At 42.3% G+C, this 18,664-nt stretch overlaps 1 protein-coding gene across 1 annotated transcript in view; it reads left to right on the top strand.

Annotated features, from left to right (window-relative positions):
- Nucleotides 1-18,664, top strand: part of LCP1 (lymphocyte cytosolic protein 1) — a 56,465-nt gene that overhangs the window by 21,220 nt on the left and 16,581 nt on the right. The window contains exons 2-8 of the mRNA XM_044285090.1: nucleotides 5,555-5,641; nucleotides 7,420-7,583; nucleotides 8,274-8,403; nucleotides 9,973-10,105; nucleotides 10,382-10,463; nucleotides 15,041-15,206; nucleotides 16,640-16,782. Of these exons, the coding sequence (XP_044141025.1) occupies nucleotides 5,578-5,641; nucleotides 7,420-7,583; nucleotides 8,274-8,403; nucleotides 9,973-10,105; nucleotides 10,382-10,463; nucleotides 15,041-15,206; nucleotides 16,640-16,782 (882 nt within the window). The 5' untranslated portion in view covers nucleotides 5,555-5,577. The remainder of the gene's footprint in view (nucleotides 1-5,554; nucleotides 5,642-7,419; nucleotides 7,584-8,273; nucleotides 8,404-9,972; nucleotides 10,106-10,381; nucleotides 10,464-15,040; nucleotides 15,207-16,639; nucleotides 16,783-18,664) is intronic.

Genomic DNA, 18,664 nt, shown 5'->3' on the forward strand with positions numbered 1-18,664 from the left:
CACCCGAATGGACCGGAAACGCAGAAAATTGACCAGCGGTTTTCTGCGATCGTCGATGCGGGGGGGTCAAATGACCCCCCCCCTGCATTGTTACAGGATGCCGGCTGAATGATTTCAGCCGGCATCCCGTTCCGATTAACCCCCGCGGCGCCGGCATCGCTATTTAAAGCCATGACGTACCGGTACGTCATGTGTCCTTAAGGACTCGGGAAACATGCCGTACCGGTACGTCATGTGTCCTTAAGGGGTTAAATGCTCAAATTTTTTTTGTTTCACTCTCATTTCTTCTTGTTGCATGTTGAAGCTCTACTTGGAACCTTGTTAAGATCCAACAATGTAAAATAAGATTTTTTGCCATTTTTCAAGTGGTCTTAAACTTTCGATCAGGACTGTATCTTTAGTCTTTACAGAACCAGGCACAATGCAACATTACTCTGCAAACATAGAATATATGAACTACTGCTCAATTCACTATATAAAATGCGTTACTTAGCAAATATATTTTGATCAAAATCATTTATCTCTAGACCACTACTGCTATGTGACCTCTTTTGGGTGGTAACCTATGCTAGATGCTACCTCTTTTGGTGCTAGCAGGCCTTAAGTGAATTTAGGGAAGGCAGACTCCATATATATGCTGCACCGACTCTATATTTTACCTCTGCTTGTGCCAACAGAGCTCAAAAGAATTGAAGGCGAGCACGCTACAGTTTTATACTGCACTAGGTGTACACGATATCTATGTTCTTTACAGCACGCTTTAGATGCAGGAAATAAAGCGCAGTCAAGGCAATGGTTTTAGTGGCTTTCCTATTAGTATATAAAGATACATGAGTTGTTATAGCTGAAACACGCTTCACCTTGCAGTAATAGCATTCTCATACTTCTTAGCATTCATTCTAGCCTTCGCAAAATGAGACTAGGGTTTGGTCTACAAACAGGGATTGCTGGAAGGAGCATTTTATCCTTATGCTGTCTCCATACCTTGATTTGGCAAGCGTACTGACCTCCAATTACTGCACCAATTTCTGCCTGATGGCAATGATTGACCTAGGATGAGTATGGAATATGTCATGAACTTTTCAGAATCTGTCAGACTACATGAGAGCTGAAAATGTTATTTTGTGAAAAGAGATTTTGATACAATTAAACATTTTTATGTTATGTATGTTTTTATTTATACTAAACTAGAAATGTGTCCTACGCTTAAAAAAATTGTAAAGGAAAGAGTTATAGCGCTTCTATTTTTGGATCTCCACTTTTGGATAAAAATAGAGATAAGCAAACTTCTTGAAATTAACTAAGTGTCCATTTCTTTTAAATGAAAATGTTTTTTAATTTGTGGCGAAATCAATTTTATACGAATCAAAAGTGCTCTAGTTTACCTAAAGATTTGTACATGACACTCTGAGATCTCGATTTTTTATATCTTGCCATTTTCTCTTTAAAAAATTTTTTTAACATATTTTTACTCTTTCTCTCGCCCTACCCCCACTGCCCTCTTTAACGTAATGACAGCAATAGCAAATAATCTCAGAATGGCACTGACATATATAGATATGGGTAAATGCATGGTTGTTAGTGTTAAGAAACAACGTGTTTAAAAAAAATGTGCCGTCTCATTTGTTATGCTTTTTAATATCAGAAACATTAAAAAAAATTGTCCTTTATGGCAAATGGTGTTATTGGAAAAAGCTGTGGCTTGTTGGGACCAAGCTTCCATATCCCTGTTTCAGTGTATACACACACATGTTAGTGTCATAAGAAACAGTAGCTTGTTCTGCACAAGCGTCCAAAAATTATGAGTTAACAGAAGCAGAAAACTTTTATTTATACACACACTTGTTAATTGTCAATTGGCTTGCTCTAAAGTCGAACAATTCTAAAAAAAATCTCTCTTTTGTTTGGGAGTAGCAGCAGCAGTAGAGTCTGGATGTGGAATGGGTAATGTGTAGGGGTAATAACTGTCAGCAATAGTAGCAGCAGCAGTAACAGCACAGCATGAAACAGACAAAGAAGTAAATATGTATGTGGAGTAGTAGTAGTGGTGGTTGTGTAGGGCTAATGGTAGTGTTAGTAAGGGTAATGGAAGTGGAAGTAGAGGGATTAGCAGCAGAGAATAGCATTTGTGGCATTAGCATCAACAGCAGCCATACATATGGAAAATTATGGAAGGCAGGCAGACAGCGGCAGTGGCATGATGGGGCTGATAATAAATAGCCACCATCATAAATGGCAGATCTATTCATTGGCCTCAGCCAGAACAGTGTAAATATCCCCCTGGATCCATGCCTCATTCATTTTGACAAAAGTTATGTTTTGTACACTGGCAGAGGACAATTTTGTTCATTTGGTTGTGACGAAACTACTTACCATGGTGAAAACCCCCTGTGAGATGACACTGGAGGCTAAACAAGACATTACAAAGAAGGCCAACTAAGCCAATTCTGGCCACTCTTGTAGTCTGCCTGCCCAGTAGTCCATGGGGTCAGGGAACATGGTATGTGCCGGAGAAAGAGACCACAGTCCAGGTATGACTGAATCTTGTTGTTCAGGTGGTACGTCTCCAATTGCTGATTTTGTGACTGCCTGGTGCAGCACATAAAAAAATTGCTCTATCATGTTTATTATACAAAATTGGCTGCTGCAGCTTCTGTTGCTTGCAGTAGTGGAGATGATGTGTGGCAGGTGACTTGGGATGTGGAGAGGGGCCTCCAGTACATGCAGGTGCAGGCATCTGCTTGCCGAAAGCTGTGGCAACCTGTGAACACAGTGTGTCCTGGTGATAAAACAATTTGGCCTCCCTTTTGGCAGCAGGAAAACATTCCCCTATGTTGCTTTGATAGCAAGGGTCTAAAAGCATGGCTGTGCAGTAATCATCGGGTATAGTAATGACGTTTTTGCTGTAAAATGCATTCACTGATACGGTTTTAGTAATGCAGTTTTTGCAGTAAAATGTTTTTTTGCTGTACCTACATGTTAACTTAAAGAGTACCTAAACCTTTGTGTAAAATTTTAATAAGATGTCCCTAATGCCCTAAAAAAAGTGTTTCTAATATACTTTATTAATTAATTTTGTATTTTTATTATACTTTTTCCTAAAGCGCACCATTCACAGTCACAAACTCAAATTTCTGTACACCGCTGACTGCTCAGCGGTGTACAGAGTCCAGGCTGTATACATTTTATGAATGGGCCTGCAGCAGCAGTTTGTACAGGCAGGAGCACATATTGCTGCTCCTGCCCATGCCCCCTGGAGGTTCACTAACTCCTGTACCCATGTACTATGCCAGGATTAGCTGAGCGGAGCCGGCTCCTGCTTCTGCCTGCTCCTCTAAGCTAAGAGCTGACATGGAGTTCTTGCAGTTCTCTTAGCTTAGCGGAGCAGGCAGAAGCAGGAGCCCACTCCTCTCAGCTAATCCTGGCATAGCACATGGTTACAGAGTGCCCATGTGCTACGCCAGGAGTAAGTATTCCTCCGGGGGGCACTGGCAGGAGCAGCAATATATGCTCCTTGCTCATACTCCCTGCTTATGCGGCCCCATCCATAAACTTCACAGTCCCTACTCCGTACACTGCTGAGCTGTCAGTGGTGTACAGAGAACTCAGTTTTAAGCGCACAGTGAACGGTGGTATTTATAATAAAAATACACAATTAATTAATAAAGAATTTTAGAAAAAGTTTTATTAGGGCATTAGGGACATCATATTAAAATTTTACACAAAGGTTTAGTTACTCTTTAAACTAATACAACACGCTCATTAAAACAGGTATACTCAAGCAGTAAAATACCATTGACATGGTTCACTAATGAAAATTAGTAAGAACTTGCCAGCAAGTATGAAACAACAGACAACTGAGAGTTACTAGTTCCTCACTCTCTATACTCTTTCCCCAATAAAACCCTAAAATGTAACCAATCATATCTCCTTGTAGTGTCTATAGCAGGGATCAGCAACCTTCGGCACTCCAGCTGCTGTGAAACTACGACTCCCAGCATGCTCCATTCACTCCTTTGGGAGTTCTGAGTACAGCCAAGGAGGTGTGCATGCTTGGAGTCGTAGTTTCACCACAGCTGGAGTGCCGAAGGTTGCTGATCCCTGGTCTATAGCATAGCTAGATTGCTGGCTTGTATCTGTAAGGCTACTTTCACACTAGCGGTAAGGAACCCCAGCAGGCTGTTCCGATGGGAGAACAGCCTGTCGGATCCGTGCTGCCGCTACTGCACATGTGCTCCTGGACTACCGCTCCGGCGCTATTGACTATAATGGTGGCGGGCCGGAGTTCCGGCCACAGCACGGCAAACATGCCGAGAGGCGGATGGAATAAAACTCTCTGCATGTTTGCCGTGCTGCCGCCGGAACTCCGGCCCGCCCCCATTATAGTCAATGGGGCCGGAGCAGTAGTTCGAGGGCATGCGTGCACTAGCGGCAACACAGATCCGACAGGCTGTTCACCCGCCGGAACAACCTGCCGGAGTTCCTTGCCGCTAGTGTGAAAGTAGCCTAATGCCCTTTTGTTAGACACAGTCATGACACATGCTTTCAGGTCACAAATTAAACACAGAATAGACCTGCTTGAATCCTGCCCCTGATTGACTGATCAGGCTGTCTATAAGCCTCTCAGGGCAAGCATTCCTCTCCCAGTGTCATGTGATCCTCCATCTTCATCCTTCCTGTCATTTTACCCACCAATTTTCATAGTAAAGTAGCACAGGCGTCATTTTTGCATGTTTTGTCCAAAACAAATCGCCAAAACTTTGAATTTGTTTGGTAATGAATTTTTCGGAAATTCATAACTAATACAATTAATTTAGAATCAATTTGCTCATTTCTAGGTAAAAACGCATATAGAAATTCTCCCAAAATGTACTGTGTGAGCCCAAACTTTTGTTTCATATTTTACATCCTAAAATAATGTATTAATATTTTGTTACTCATTTATACATATTCCTTAGATATGAATGGAGGTTGTCAATCATCACTCACTCTCCTCAGTGGGGTATTTTAATTCCCTATATCAAACACTTTAAGCCTATTAACATCATCATGGGGCACATTTATTAGGACCGTTTTTTTTTACGCGGTCTCAATAAACGCCTGAGCTGGCAGTGGTTCTTCCGAAGTTAAGAATAGGCCTTCTCTTAACTTGGGCGGATCCTCCACCAGTTCTAAATGTAAGACAGCTTCTGAGTTGTCTTACCTTGAGACCTTTTTCTACCCCTAAGGCAGCTGGCCCGTCCCCTTCCCCACCCACACTATGCCCAATTTTTTAGACCTGGCGTGAGTGTGGAGATATCGTAGATTGCGTGCAACTGACTGTTGCGCCATAATCTGTGCCTGAAATATACCTAATATAGGCAGCATCATAAATGCCCCTCGATGTTGTGTGAGAGTACTCAGAGGAAACCCATATGATCATAAGAAGAACATGATGTTGTCTTTAGTTAGATTTCAACCCAAGACCCTGGGGTTGCAAAGATAAAGTGCCAATCACTGACCTACCTTGCTTAGTTATTATAAGAAACAACTAACCATCGTGTATTATATCTAGGGCAGAACTGAATATAAGGCATCATGGAGCCTAGACCAATCACAGATGAGGAAATGGAGGAGCTCAGGGAGGCATTTAGCAAAATCGGTAAGATATTTCTTCACTTGTTTATGAACCACGAAACCACAAATGCTGTGAGAATATTTTTGTAATACAAGACTTCAGTAATACAAAAAATATCTGTGGGCCACCATATTAAACAATGTTCAGTACATATTTATTAGGAGGTTCATCATACATTTTTTATAGCATGGAAAAACTTGATCTGCTGACCTTACGTATTCAAATGTATAAGGACCTACACAATATATAATTGTGTACAATAGGACTCAATGGTCGAGATGTCACAAGTTATGTATATGCAGTGGTTTCTGTAGGAAGTATACTTTGGGAAATGCTCCGGAGGAATACCGACTCCAACAGAAGAATAAAACTTGGTGCGAACTGAACTTTTGAAAGCTGAAATATTGGTCATTATTGATTGAACAGAAAAAACGTTAAAGTATGGCAAACAGTTGCTATTTTTAATTTTAAAGGGGTTGCCTCACTTCAGCAAATGGCATTTATCATGTAGAGAAAGTTAATACAAGACACTTACTAATGTATTGTGATTGCCCATATTGTCTCTGTTGGCTTGATTCATTTTTCCATCACATTGTATACTGCTTTTATCCAGGGGTTACGACCACCCTGCATTCCATCAGTGGTGGCGTGCTTGCACACTATAGGAAAAAGCACCGGCCTCTCTGGTGCTTTTTCTCTATAGTGTGCAAGCATGGCCACTGCTGCTGGATTGTAGGGTGGTTGTAACCCATGGACAAGAGCAGTATATAGTTTGAAGGAAAAATGAATCCAGCCAGCAAAGGAGGCAATATAGATAATAACAGTACATTAGTAAGTGCCTTGTGTTAACTTTCTCTACACGATAAATGCCATTTGCTGAAGTGAGACAATGTCATGCACAAACTATAACGTAGCCACTAACCATTGTCAGTGTTCCTTGACTTTGTCATATCCCATTCACCATCAGGTATTGAAGGGTTTCTTAGGCTCTTGATGGTGATGCCCTATCCTCAGTATGTCATCCATACCTGATCACTGAGGGTCCAATATCCTGCACCATCATGATCAGCTGTTTGCTGCAGCTCACGGCAATGGAACTAGCACTTTAATTGGAACTAGAAGCACATCTCCATTCAAGTGTAGAAGGCATGCCGAGTTACTGCAGATCAGCTCCCATTCACTTTACATACAGCCACTACACTTCGAATAGATATGGGCTTCTGGCTCCAATCAAAGTGCTAAATCTGGCACCATAACCTGTAGGGAACAGCTAATTGATGGGGGAGTGGGTGCAAGAACCTAGCCCATCAGATATTGATGACTTAACCTGAAGAAAGGTCATCAATATCAGGAGTCTGGAACAGTGATGACCAGTTCGCTGTGTTCGCCAACGAACACATGCGGGCTGCCATCTTTAGTAAGGTTAGACTCACCCGTCCGGCGATGCACAGGTAAGCCCTTACCTGTGCCTGTGCCGAGAGCCGGTCTGAAATCAAATACGGTCACCGGGAGCAGGCAGTTCCGAGAACAGCCGCCGGGGGCCCTCATCGGTCTGTTCTCAGAACTCCCTGTTCCGGTGACCGCATTTGATTTTAGACCGGCTCGCGGCACAGGCACAGGTAAGGGCTTACCTGTGCATCGCCGGACGGGTGAGTCTACATTACTAAAGATGGCAGCCTGCAGGTGTTCGTTGGCGAACACTGTGAACTGGCCATCACTGGTCTGGAAAACCCCTTTATAAATATATCCCCCTAGCCAAAACTATGCTCCCTCTTCAGGTAAGGTGTTTGTTTTCTCTTTAGATACTGATGGAAACGGTTACATAAGTCCTAATGAATTAAATGACTTGTTCAAAGCTGCTAGTCTGCCTCTCCCTGGGTATAAACTACGAGAGATAATCCATAGTTTTATGGAAACAGGAGATACCAACAGAGATGGGAAGATTAGTTTCAATGAATTTATCACAGTAAGTACACCCTGAATTATTGGAAAAAATCCATTACCATATTATACAGTATTTCAGTTTTAGTGTTTACAGCAGATGAATAGCTGCTCCTAATTCATGGATTGACTGTGTAAGCACCATCATCAGCCACCTACAGTATGTACCAATTATTATTCAATATTCCTCGTGTAGTCACATGGCATGGCATTGATGCCAAGTCATCTGTTTTTTAGTGGAGACATGTAATTAAAGGGGTTTTCTAAGTTGTTGAAAAATTTGTCCAGAGATAGGTCATCAGAATCTGATCAGTGGGAGTCCGACATCTGTGAAACTAGCCTTACAAATATTGATGAAAAATACGGACTGAATACTGATGACCATATGAAAGTGTCCTTTTTTGTATTGGGCACACAATACCCTTTAGTCATTTTGTTAAAGAAATATGCAAACAGTTTTGGTATGAGGAGAACATCATGGCAGATGTTACTTATACATTTAACTAGATCTGATTTTATATGCACATATCATCACCCCATTTCCTTACATTGATTCAAATGAACAATATATCTTCAATGTAAAGGTCTGTGCTCCTAGGGATATGTGTTTTTGTACTGTTTTTGTAGCACTTTCACATTGTGATTTTTTTTATTGTCTTGGATTTATTCCATTAAATAATAGGTTTACAACAATTTTTTTCTCTTTATTTTGTAGGTTATTCATGACCTCAAGAGCTCAGATGTGGCCAAAACATTCAGAAAGGCCATAAACAAGAAAGAAGGTATTTGTGCACTTGGTGGCACGTCTGAGCAGTCCAGTGTGGGCACCCAGCATTCCTATTCAGGTAGCTGCTTTCACTGATTATTTTCTTATTTTATAAAATTTACCGTACTTAAAGGTATGGCTGCAAAGTAGAATATATTCATTTGTCTAGAGATCTATAACAAACATACAAATTTTTAAGATATTATTTCCCAGGTCATAGTGACAGGAAGTTCCAGCTAAAAAGAGACACCGGATGTGAGCATGAGACTTTTTGAAATGTTTCCACTTTTCTGAACTCCTGGACTTAGAAACATAAAACATAGAAACATAGAATGTATCGGTTGATAAGAACCATTTGGCCCATCTAGTCTGCCCAATATACTGAATACTATGGATAGCCCTTGGCCCTATATTATATGAAGGATGGCCTTATGCCTATCCCATGCATGCTTAAACTCCTCCACTGTATTTGCAGCTACCACTTCTACAGGAAGGCTATTCCATGCATCCACTACTCTCTCAGTAAAGTAATACTTCCTGATATTACTTTTAAACCTTTGCCCCTCTAATTTAAAATGATGTCCCCTTGTAGCAGTTTTTCTTCTTTTAAATATTCTCTCCTCTTTTACCTTGTTGATTCCCTTTATGTATTTAAAAGTTTCTATCATATCCCCTCTGTCTTGTCTTTCTTCCAAGCTATACATGTTAAGGTCCTTTAATCTTTCCTGGTAAGTTTTATCCTGCAATCCATGTACCAGTTTAGCAGCTCTTCTCTGAACTCTCTCCAAAGTATCGATATCCTTCTGGAGATATGGTCTCCAATACTGAGCACAATACTGCAAATAAGGTCTCACTAGTCCCTCTTTCTACTGGTAATTCCTCTCCCTATACACCCAAGCATTCTGCTAGCATTTCCTGCTGCTTTATGACATTGTCTGCCTACCTTTAAGTCTTCTAAAATAATGACCCCTAAATCCCTTTCCTCAGATACTGAGGTTAGGACTGTATCACTGATTTTATATTCTGCTCTTGGGTTTTTACGTCCCAGGTGCATTATCTTGCACTTATCAACATTAAATTTTAGTTGCCAGATTTTTGACCATTCCTCTAGTTTTCCTAAATCCTTTTCCATTTAGTGTATCCCTCCAGGAACATAAACCCACTTACTATAGATGGGTGAGGGTTGACCTGCCTGGATGGACTTCTGCATCTATTTTATACTTGAGACACTGTGCTGCTACCATCAATCTGTTCTCTGCCCTTCTACAGAAAAATGTAACCTGCTCCATACTGCCTTCCCTTTTGTTGCACCTATCAGAACACAGATGGTGATAGAATCCAGTTCATGTAAACTCATAATGAGCTACAGCATAGGCTAAACACACATATAATGCAGTATTTCTTCAGTAGTCTTTTGGTAATGCAACAGATGTACTCCAGAACTTCCTTAGAGATGAATGCACATGCTTGACCTACCACTTTGTTCATTTTGGGGGATCCCCTGGGCTATGGGATCCCTGTCCATAATCAGTGGGGTGGGTGTGCGAGCAGTAATAGGGGATAGTTGATAACGTGCTACACTTGGAATACCACTTTAAGTAAAAAATAATCATATACCGTAGTTTGTATCTTTATTTTCACGTTGCAGAAGAAGAAAAGTATGCCTTTGTAAACTGGATTAATAAGGCCTTAGAAAAAGATCCAGACTGCAAGCATGTGATTTCTATGAACCCAGACACAGATGACCTCTTCAATGCAGTAGGGGATGGGATCGTCCTCTGGTAAGTTTATTTGTTTTCTCTACTTTTATGTGCATTAGTTTAGTTTATTAATTTTAAAAATGTGTCAACTAATTGGAGGTGAAGCCCAAAGACCATAAACATTTTTTGTCTGGCATGTTCAGTATGGAAAAAGATTGAGAGACCATCACTACTTCTGGTAATATTCTAAGCATGTTAGAATATAAGGACAATATTAATATGTCAATTAAATTTAAGAATTCCAGATCCTATCACGTGCATAGGAAGGAACAATCTAACAGTATATCTCTTTTCTAGCAAAATGATCAACCTCTCAGTTCCAGACACAATTGATGAACGAGCCATCAACAAAAAGAAGCTAACTCCTTTCACTATCCAGGTAAAATGGATACATTACCACTAAGGGCACTGTAACACGGGCCAAGGATCAGGGCAAATATGGGGAATGAACATTCCTAATAGGTCTCCATTTCCAATAACTGCCTTTTGTAAAGGTGGTGCCAATTACCAGACAAATGATCAAATGCTTGTTTGGTGGTTGATCGCGTCTTTCATACAGCACCTAAAGTCCTTGTTCGTCAGCAGGACTTTGTCCTGTGTAAACAGGTATGTGCTGCCAAAAAACAAGGAGACTGTATGGGACAAACAATTGTAGTAACGATCATTCATCCCCGTACAATCGTGGCCAAAAGTTTTGAGAATTACATAAATATTGGAAATTGGAAAAGTTGCTGCTTAAGTTTTTATAATAGCAATTTGCATATACTCCAGAATGTTATGAAGAGTGATCAGATGAATTGCATAGTCCTTCTTTGCCATGAAAATTAACTTAATCCCCAAAAAACTTTTCCACTGCATTTCATTGCTGTCATTAAAGGACCTGCTGAGATCATTTCAGTAATCGTCTTGTTAACTCAGGTGAGAATGTTGACGAGCACAAGTCTGGAGATCATTATGTCAGGCTGATTGGGTTAAAATGGCAGACTTGACCTGTTAAAAGGAGGGTGATGCTTGAAATCATTGTTCTTCCATTGTTAACCATGGTGACCTGCAAAGAAACGCGTGCAGCCATCATTGCATTGCATAAAAATGGCTCCACAGGCAAGGATATTGTGGCTACTAAGATTGCACCTCAATCAACAATTTATAGGATCATCAAGAACTTCAAGGAAAGAGGTTAAATTCTTGTTAAGAAGGCTTCAGGGCATCCAAGAAAGTCCAGCAAGCGACAGGATCGTCTCCTAAAGAGAATTTAGCTGCGGGATCGGAGTGCCACCAGTGCAGAGCCCGAAGACTTTTGGAAGATGGCCTGGTGTCAAGAAGGGCTGCAAAGAAGCCACTTCTCTCCCAAAAAAACATCAGGGACAGATTGATCTTCTGCAGAAAATGGAGAATGGACTGCTGAGGACTGGGGCAAAGTCATATTCTCCGATGAAGCCTCTTTCCGATTGTTTGGGGCAGCAGGAAAAAGGCTTGTCCGGAGAAGAAAAGGTGAGCGCTACCATCAGTCCTGTGTCATGCCAACAGTAAAGCATCCTGAGACCATTCATGTGTGGGGTTGCTTCTCATCCAAGGGAGTGGGCTCACTCACAATTTTGCCCCAAAACACAGCCATGAATAAAGAATGGTACCAAAACACCCTCCAACAGCAACTTCTTCCAACAATCCAACAACAGTTTGGTGAAGAACAATGCATTTTCCAGCACGATGGAGCACAGTGCCATAAGGCAAAAGTGATAACTAAGTGGCTCGGGGACCAAAACATTGACATTTTGGGTCCATGGCCTGGAAACTCCCCATATCTTAATCCCATTGAGAACTTGTGGTCAATCCTCAAGAGGGCGGGTGGACAAACAAAAACCCACTAATTCTGACAAACTCCAAGAAGTGATTATTAAAGAATGGGTTGCTATCAGTCAGGAATTGGCCCAGAAGTTGATTGAGAGCATGCCCAGTGCGTGTAATTATATTTTACTACATCACAGAAACAACTGAAACACAGATCTAAAAGCAGTTTAGCAGCAAACTTTGTGAAAACTAATATTTGTGTCATTCTCAAAACTTTTGGCCACCACTGTACATCCTAATCATTCCTACATGTAAATGCAGCTAACAAGCGAGCAATGATCGTGTGTTCCTATGAATGTTCATTCCCTATTGTGGCCCACTATATGGACCAGACATATGAGCAAGGCCATTACCCTTGAATTCATGTGGTTGCAAAAATAATTCTAAACTGTCAATCCATGAGACAGTTTCTGATTCTGGGTAGATCTGTTTGCACATTAGTGGATGATCTCAGTGTCTACCCGCATTTCAGTGCAGTGTGAACCGTGTAGCGCGATATTTGGTAAAAGTATAACATCTATGGCTAAATGAATTTATTACTCAATTCAATGGTACTTTCCGGGAGTTTAATACTGATCGCCTATACTCAGGTTAAGTCATCAGTATATCAGTATCCGATCAGTGGGGGTCCGATATCAGCTGTTTGAAGAGAAAGCAAAGCAGCACTTCCTAAGGCTTACCATATAGCAGGTGTGCTTGGTTTTCCATCCCAGGCCCATTCACTTGAATGGGACTGAACTGCTGTGACTGATGACCGTAACGTCACTGACCTAGGAAGAGGCTGTATCGCTCACTGGAGGGCCTCTTCAAACATTGATGACCTATCCTGAACATGCGTCATCAATATCTTAGGGTACTTTCACACTAGCGTATTTTTTCACTGGCCACCAATGTTCTTATTACAATAGAGGGAGGGGCACACTGTGCCACCAATGTTATTAATACAATAGAGGGAGGGAGGGGGGGGCCGCACTGGCCACCAATGATATTCAAACTGGGGAGGGAGGGGGTCTGCCCCCTGCTGCCTGGCAGCCCCTGATCTCTTACAGGGGGCTATGATAGGCACAATTAACCCCTTCAGGTGCGGCACCTGAGGGGTTAATTGTGCTGATCACGGCCCCCTGTAAGAGATCGGGTGCTGCCAGGCAGCAGGGGGCAGTCATCTACACAGTTTGTAGTATATTCTAACTAGAAGCGTCCCCATCACCATGGGAACGCCTCTGTGTTAGAATATACTGTCGGATATGAGTTTTCACGATGTAACTCATATCCGACAGTATATTCTAACATAGAGGCGTTCCCATGGTGATGGGGACGCTTCAAGTTAAAATATACCATCGGATTGGAGAAAACTCCGATCCGATGGTATAAAAGGGACCCCAGACTTTACATTGAAAGTCAATAGGGACAGATCCGTTTGCAATTGCACCATATTGTGTCAACGTCAAACGGATCCGTCCCAATTGACTTGCATTGTAATTCAGGACGGATCCGTTTGGCTCCGCACGGCCAGGCGGACACCAAACAACTTTTTTTTCATGTCCGTGGATCCTCCAAAAATCAAGGAAGACCCACGGAGGAAAAAACGATCACGGACCAGCGGAACCCCATTTTGCGGACCGCAAAAAAAACGTCCGTGTGCATAAGGCCTTACTGCTGGAAAACTAAGGCTAGAGCTACATGGCAGCTTTGGCTGCGTAACATTAAGATCACAACTTCGAGTTGCTATATCTCAACTAATGGTGATGAATGTAATTGCATTGAAACCAAGTTTCACATTTTGTCCCCTTTTGGTCACGATAACTTGCATTTCGCAATGTGATCACATTCACTATCATTTACTATCATTAGCAATGATGTAGCAGCACAACATTGAGATCTTGCAGATCTAGCCTAACTAGCCTAAACTAGAGCTTTGAAACTGGCAAATGCTTCCTACAACATATTTTTAAATACGTTCCATACGTCAAACTGTTTCTTTACACCTCTCATTAAAATCCTAAGGCTTCTTTCACACAACCTTTGCCTGGCTGGCACAGGACTGGCGCTATATAGAAAATGCCTATTGGGACATGTTCTATATTTTTTGCGGGGCAGCATGCTGTCCGCATCTTTTGCGGCCCCATTGAAATGAAAGGGTCCGCACCCAAATTGCGGAATGCAGGTGGACCCATTCATATGGTCGTGTGAATGTAGCCTAATACTGTATTTACTAACACAAACAAGACTGGATCCCATCATAAAACAGGACTGGATCCCATCATAAAACAGGACTGGATCCCGTTTAAAAAACAAAACACTTCAATCTAATATGAATTTGTTTCCAAGTAAATGCTCTCTTAATTGGTTCAACTGAATGTGTGGAGTCCAAATTCTCTCACCCCCTGTGGTCAGTAGTTATGTCCAGTTTCCTTTCTTGTTGCTTTTTCAGAGGGAAAGGTGAGATCTGATTGGTTGCTATGGGCAAGTAAGCCCATTTTCCTTTACACCAGTTTTGAGAAATCTACCCCTATACTTTGAGCACTGCCCTACATCCAAACAGAGCATGCACTCTGTTTCTTAGCCGTAGAGGTGGAAGGTGGACAAAATGGCAGGGTCAAGTAGTATCTTGCGTTAAATCAAAATTACAATATCAAAATCTATATGCTTATGTACCAGACATACTGTGCCTGTGATATATGTTTTTTTTTTACCATTGTATATGGACTCATAGATATAGTCTTATTATGACCACTTTTGGGGTTATTTATTAAGACCGGCATTTTAGATGCCGGTCTTAATAATCCTGCGCTGGCGCTTGATGCGCCTAAGTTATGCATATGCGCCGATTTACTTAAATCTGCGTCAGCTCGCTTACTGGTATAGATTCAAGTCATTTTCTATTCCAAAAATAGGCGTAGAAAATTATAAATGAGAAGGGCCTGATGCCCCGCCCCCTTCCCCACCCACGCCACACACCCTTTTTTCCCACCACCTCAAAAAACTGGCATGAGCGGGGATAAACTGGCGTACTTCGCTTCATAAACTAACCCCTTTTATCAGTTCTTTAAATCATTTTGTGGTTGAATTGAATTAATAATTAATTTTAGACTTTTATTTGTGTTTCAGGAAAATTTGAATTTGGCTCTGAATTCAGCATCGGCCATTGGTTGTCATGTAGTTAACATTGGTGCAGAAGACTTAAAGGAAGGGAAGCCATACTTGGTGCTGGGACTTCTGTGGCAGGTTATCAAGATTGGCCTGTTTGCAGACATTGAGCTGAGCAGGAATGAAGGTACTAGCTTTTCAGTACATTGTTATTGTGTCCTGGCCTTTTTTTAATGACATTATAAGTATATAAAATAGACAGCTTTTACAAAATGTAAAGTTTACATTAAATTTATAAAGCAAATATAAACATTTTCATGCCAATATCTTGTTTGCCTGAAGGACAGACCAGTTGCATTTTGTAGAAATGTAATGTTAAGGGCAGTACTTGCACCAAAGTCACATATGTCTGAGTGACATTTTTGTGAAATTAGCATTTTACAAATGTTCTGGCCAGAAATGGTTGGATAAATGGCACTTTTAATGAATGTCTCTGTTTATATCATGTTTATACTTGTATTAGATGATTTCCAAGTAGTATAATCCTTTTGTTTGGATTACATGTATGGAATATAGTACATTAGAGGTAATTTAGAGTGTCACCAGCAACCTCCCTATCCAACTGTCTGCATAGACACATAGCTGTAGTTCACACAGTTAAAACACAGTTTTACTTTTGCTGATCCGAGGCTCCTTTCCCAAGTTATGATGCCGTTTCTTAATATGCAAATTAGGAGTTTGGTCAAGGAGGGTGTCACCGTTGCTCTTGTTGCACCCAAGCTTCACTCCTTTCTGTTGTCAGCTCCTCCCCCACTGCTTTGCCACTGCCTGGCCCTGTCAATAAAAGCAGCCAGGGATAGTCTGGCCACAGAAGGTATTGGAGCCTGGGTGCAACAAGAGCAATAGTAATGTCCTCATTGCACCAAAGGCCTAATTTACATCTTTAAAAAAGCATCATAATTCAGGAACGGAGCCTTGAATCAACAAAATAAAGGAGCGTTTTAATCAGATGAACCACAACTATGATCTATGCAAACATTTGGATGGGGAGATCGCTGATTCCCTTTAAGCTGGATATACACTTGAGAGCGCTGCCAGTTGACAGCTATTTCTCCCAGCTCAGCCATACACATGTACACACGACTGTTGAATAAGGTGGGAATAAGCCTTTATCGGGCACCTCTCAATGATCCAATATACCCCATACCTTTCCCCACTTAGGCCTCATGCACACGACTGTTGTTTTGGTCTGCATCCGAGTTGCTGTTTTTGCGGCTCAGATGCGGACCCATTCGCTTTAATTGGGCTGCAAAGATGCGGACAGCACTCCGTGTGCTGTCCGCATCCGTTTCTCTGTTCCGTGGTCCGCAAAAAAAATATAACCTGTCCTATTCTTGTCCGTTTTGTGGACAAGAATAGGCAGTTATATCAATGGCTGTCTGTGCCGTTCCGCAAATTGCGGACCGCAAAACACACAACGGTCGAATGCACGAGGCCTTATACTGTATATCAGAACATTGACTGATTCTGTTGGTATCTGCGGGTGTCTCTCATGTGGCAAGCTCTAGTATCGTAAAGCATTGTCATTCTGTACTAATCTAAATATCTTGTGCTGTCCAGCTTTGATAGCATTGTTACGGGATGGTGAGAGTTTAGAGGATCTCATGAAGCTTTCTCCAGAAGAGCTACTTCTAAGATGGGCCAACTACCACTTAGAGAATGCTGGATGCAGCAAAATTCATAACTTCAGTTCAGATATCAAGGTATGTTCTGTATGGAAGTCATGCAAACAAATGAAGGCTGTTTCTAAAGAAATTCAAATAATGCAAACCAAACCAAATACTTACTAGAAGTGCACAAATAGTCCCACAACATGGAAAGTGACATACCAGAGGGGGATCATTGGCAAAAATTCCCACAAAAAATATGAATTTTAATCAGGGGTCATTTTTATGCATCTCAAAGGGAAACTCTCAAAAATGTGCCCTGCTGGATCCTAGAAAATTTTTATTTTAGGCCACAGGAGTACAAGCCTAAAAAATGAGGCATTCACTTGACAGAAAAGAACTTGTGATGATGTGGCTGGAGGTACATTAGGTGGTCACTGGATAAAAATCTTACTGTAGGCCAGTACAGGCCCCAGAAATTAGGCATTTACCTGATAGAAAAGAACTTGTGATTATGTGGCTGTAGGTACATTAGGCGGTCACTGGATAAAATTTTTACTGTAGGCTACTGGAGTACAGGCCCCTAAAATTAGGCAATCACCTGACAGTAAGGGCCTTTTATGTCGCTGTATATGCATAAGACAAGGACCATTCTTTGTTCTGTGTGGTAGCAGATATGTGTGGGCTTGCAAGAGGAAATTCAATTACAAGTGATCGTCACAGGTGTTGAAATCCTCAGATCCATGCCTCATTCATTTTTAGAAATGTGAGGTATTCCACACTGTCGTGAGCTAGACGAGTGCGCTTATTGGTCACGATCCCCCCTGCTGTGCTGAACGTCCTTTCGGACAGGACACTCGACAAAGGGGCAAGCCAAGAGTTCCATGGCAAATTGTGCCAGCTCTGGCCACAGGTCAAGCCTGCACACCCAGTAGTCCAGGGGTTCCTCGCTTCTCAGAGCATCCACAGCGGCTGTTAACCCGATGTAGTCGGACACCTGTCGGTCTAGGCGTTCCCTGAGGCTGGATCCGGAGGGCAGCTGTCGATGGGTTGGCTGCAAGAATGATTTCATATCCGAAGTGACCAACACATCTTCAAACCGCCCTCTTCTTGCAGGCACGTTAGGATTGGTACCCACACCTGTTTCGCTGTGGGTGGAAATTCCTCTGCCAGAGACCGCAACAGCAGAATGCAGAATCTCTCACAGCAAGGCCTGGAAATGCTGCATTCTGCCAGCTGGTAACATGTCCGCCATTTTGTGTTTGTACCGGTGATCTAAGTAAGTTGCCACCCAGTACTGGTCCTTGCCCTTTATGCTTTTTATACAGGGGTCCCTCTTCAAACACTGGAGCATGAAGGCCCCTATTTGCACTAAATTGGAAGTGGTGGAGTGCCCTGGCTCCTGCTCATCGCCGAGGAGAATGTAGTCCTCCGTCTCCTCCCCCCAGCCACGGATCAGCCACACCAGGGATCTCTGAAAAGTCTCCTGACCAGTTTGGTGATCTCATCGAATATGTTCTGGGGAGCTTGGGGGGCGCAGCATAAGAGGCGGTAGCAGTGGAAAAGGAGGAGTCAGCCGATGAGGAAACGGAGGATGGAGTAGGAGGAGGAGAAGAAGAGGCAGGCCTGCATGCAATCCTTGGCGGTAGTTGATGTGGAGGACAAATGGGAGGAGAGAGGAGAAGGAGAAGAGGCAGGACAGGGAGTGCCGGGAGTGTGGCTTTGTGTGTTCTGATAGTGTTGCTCCCTCTAGGCTCGGTGATGGGAGGCCAGGTGCCTTCTTAAGGCGGTTGTCCCTAGATAGGTGTTGGATTTACAGCGACTTATGTGTTGACAGTACAGGCTGCAGATGGCAACACTATTGTCAGCAGCTGACACTTTAAAAAAAAGCCCACACTGCGGAGCCATGTTCCGGCGTCCTGGGAGCGCCAGAAGTGACTGTGCATAGTGGATGGCTCGCTCCAGATACATTTGCAGT

The sequence above is a fragment of the Bufo gargarizans genome, chromosome 3, assembly GCF_014858855.1.
Source record: "Bufo gargarizans isolate SCDJY-AF-19 chromosome 3, ASM1485885v1, whole genome shotgun sequence".
In the NCBI taxonomy this organism is placed as follows: domain Eukaryota; kingdom Metazoa; phylum Chordata; class Amphibia; order Anura; family Bufonidae; genus Bufo; species Bufo gargarizans.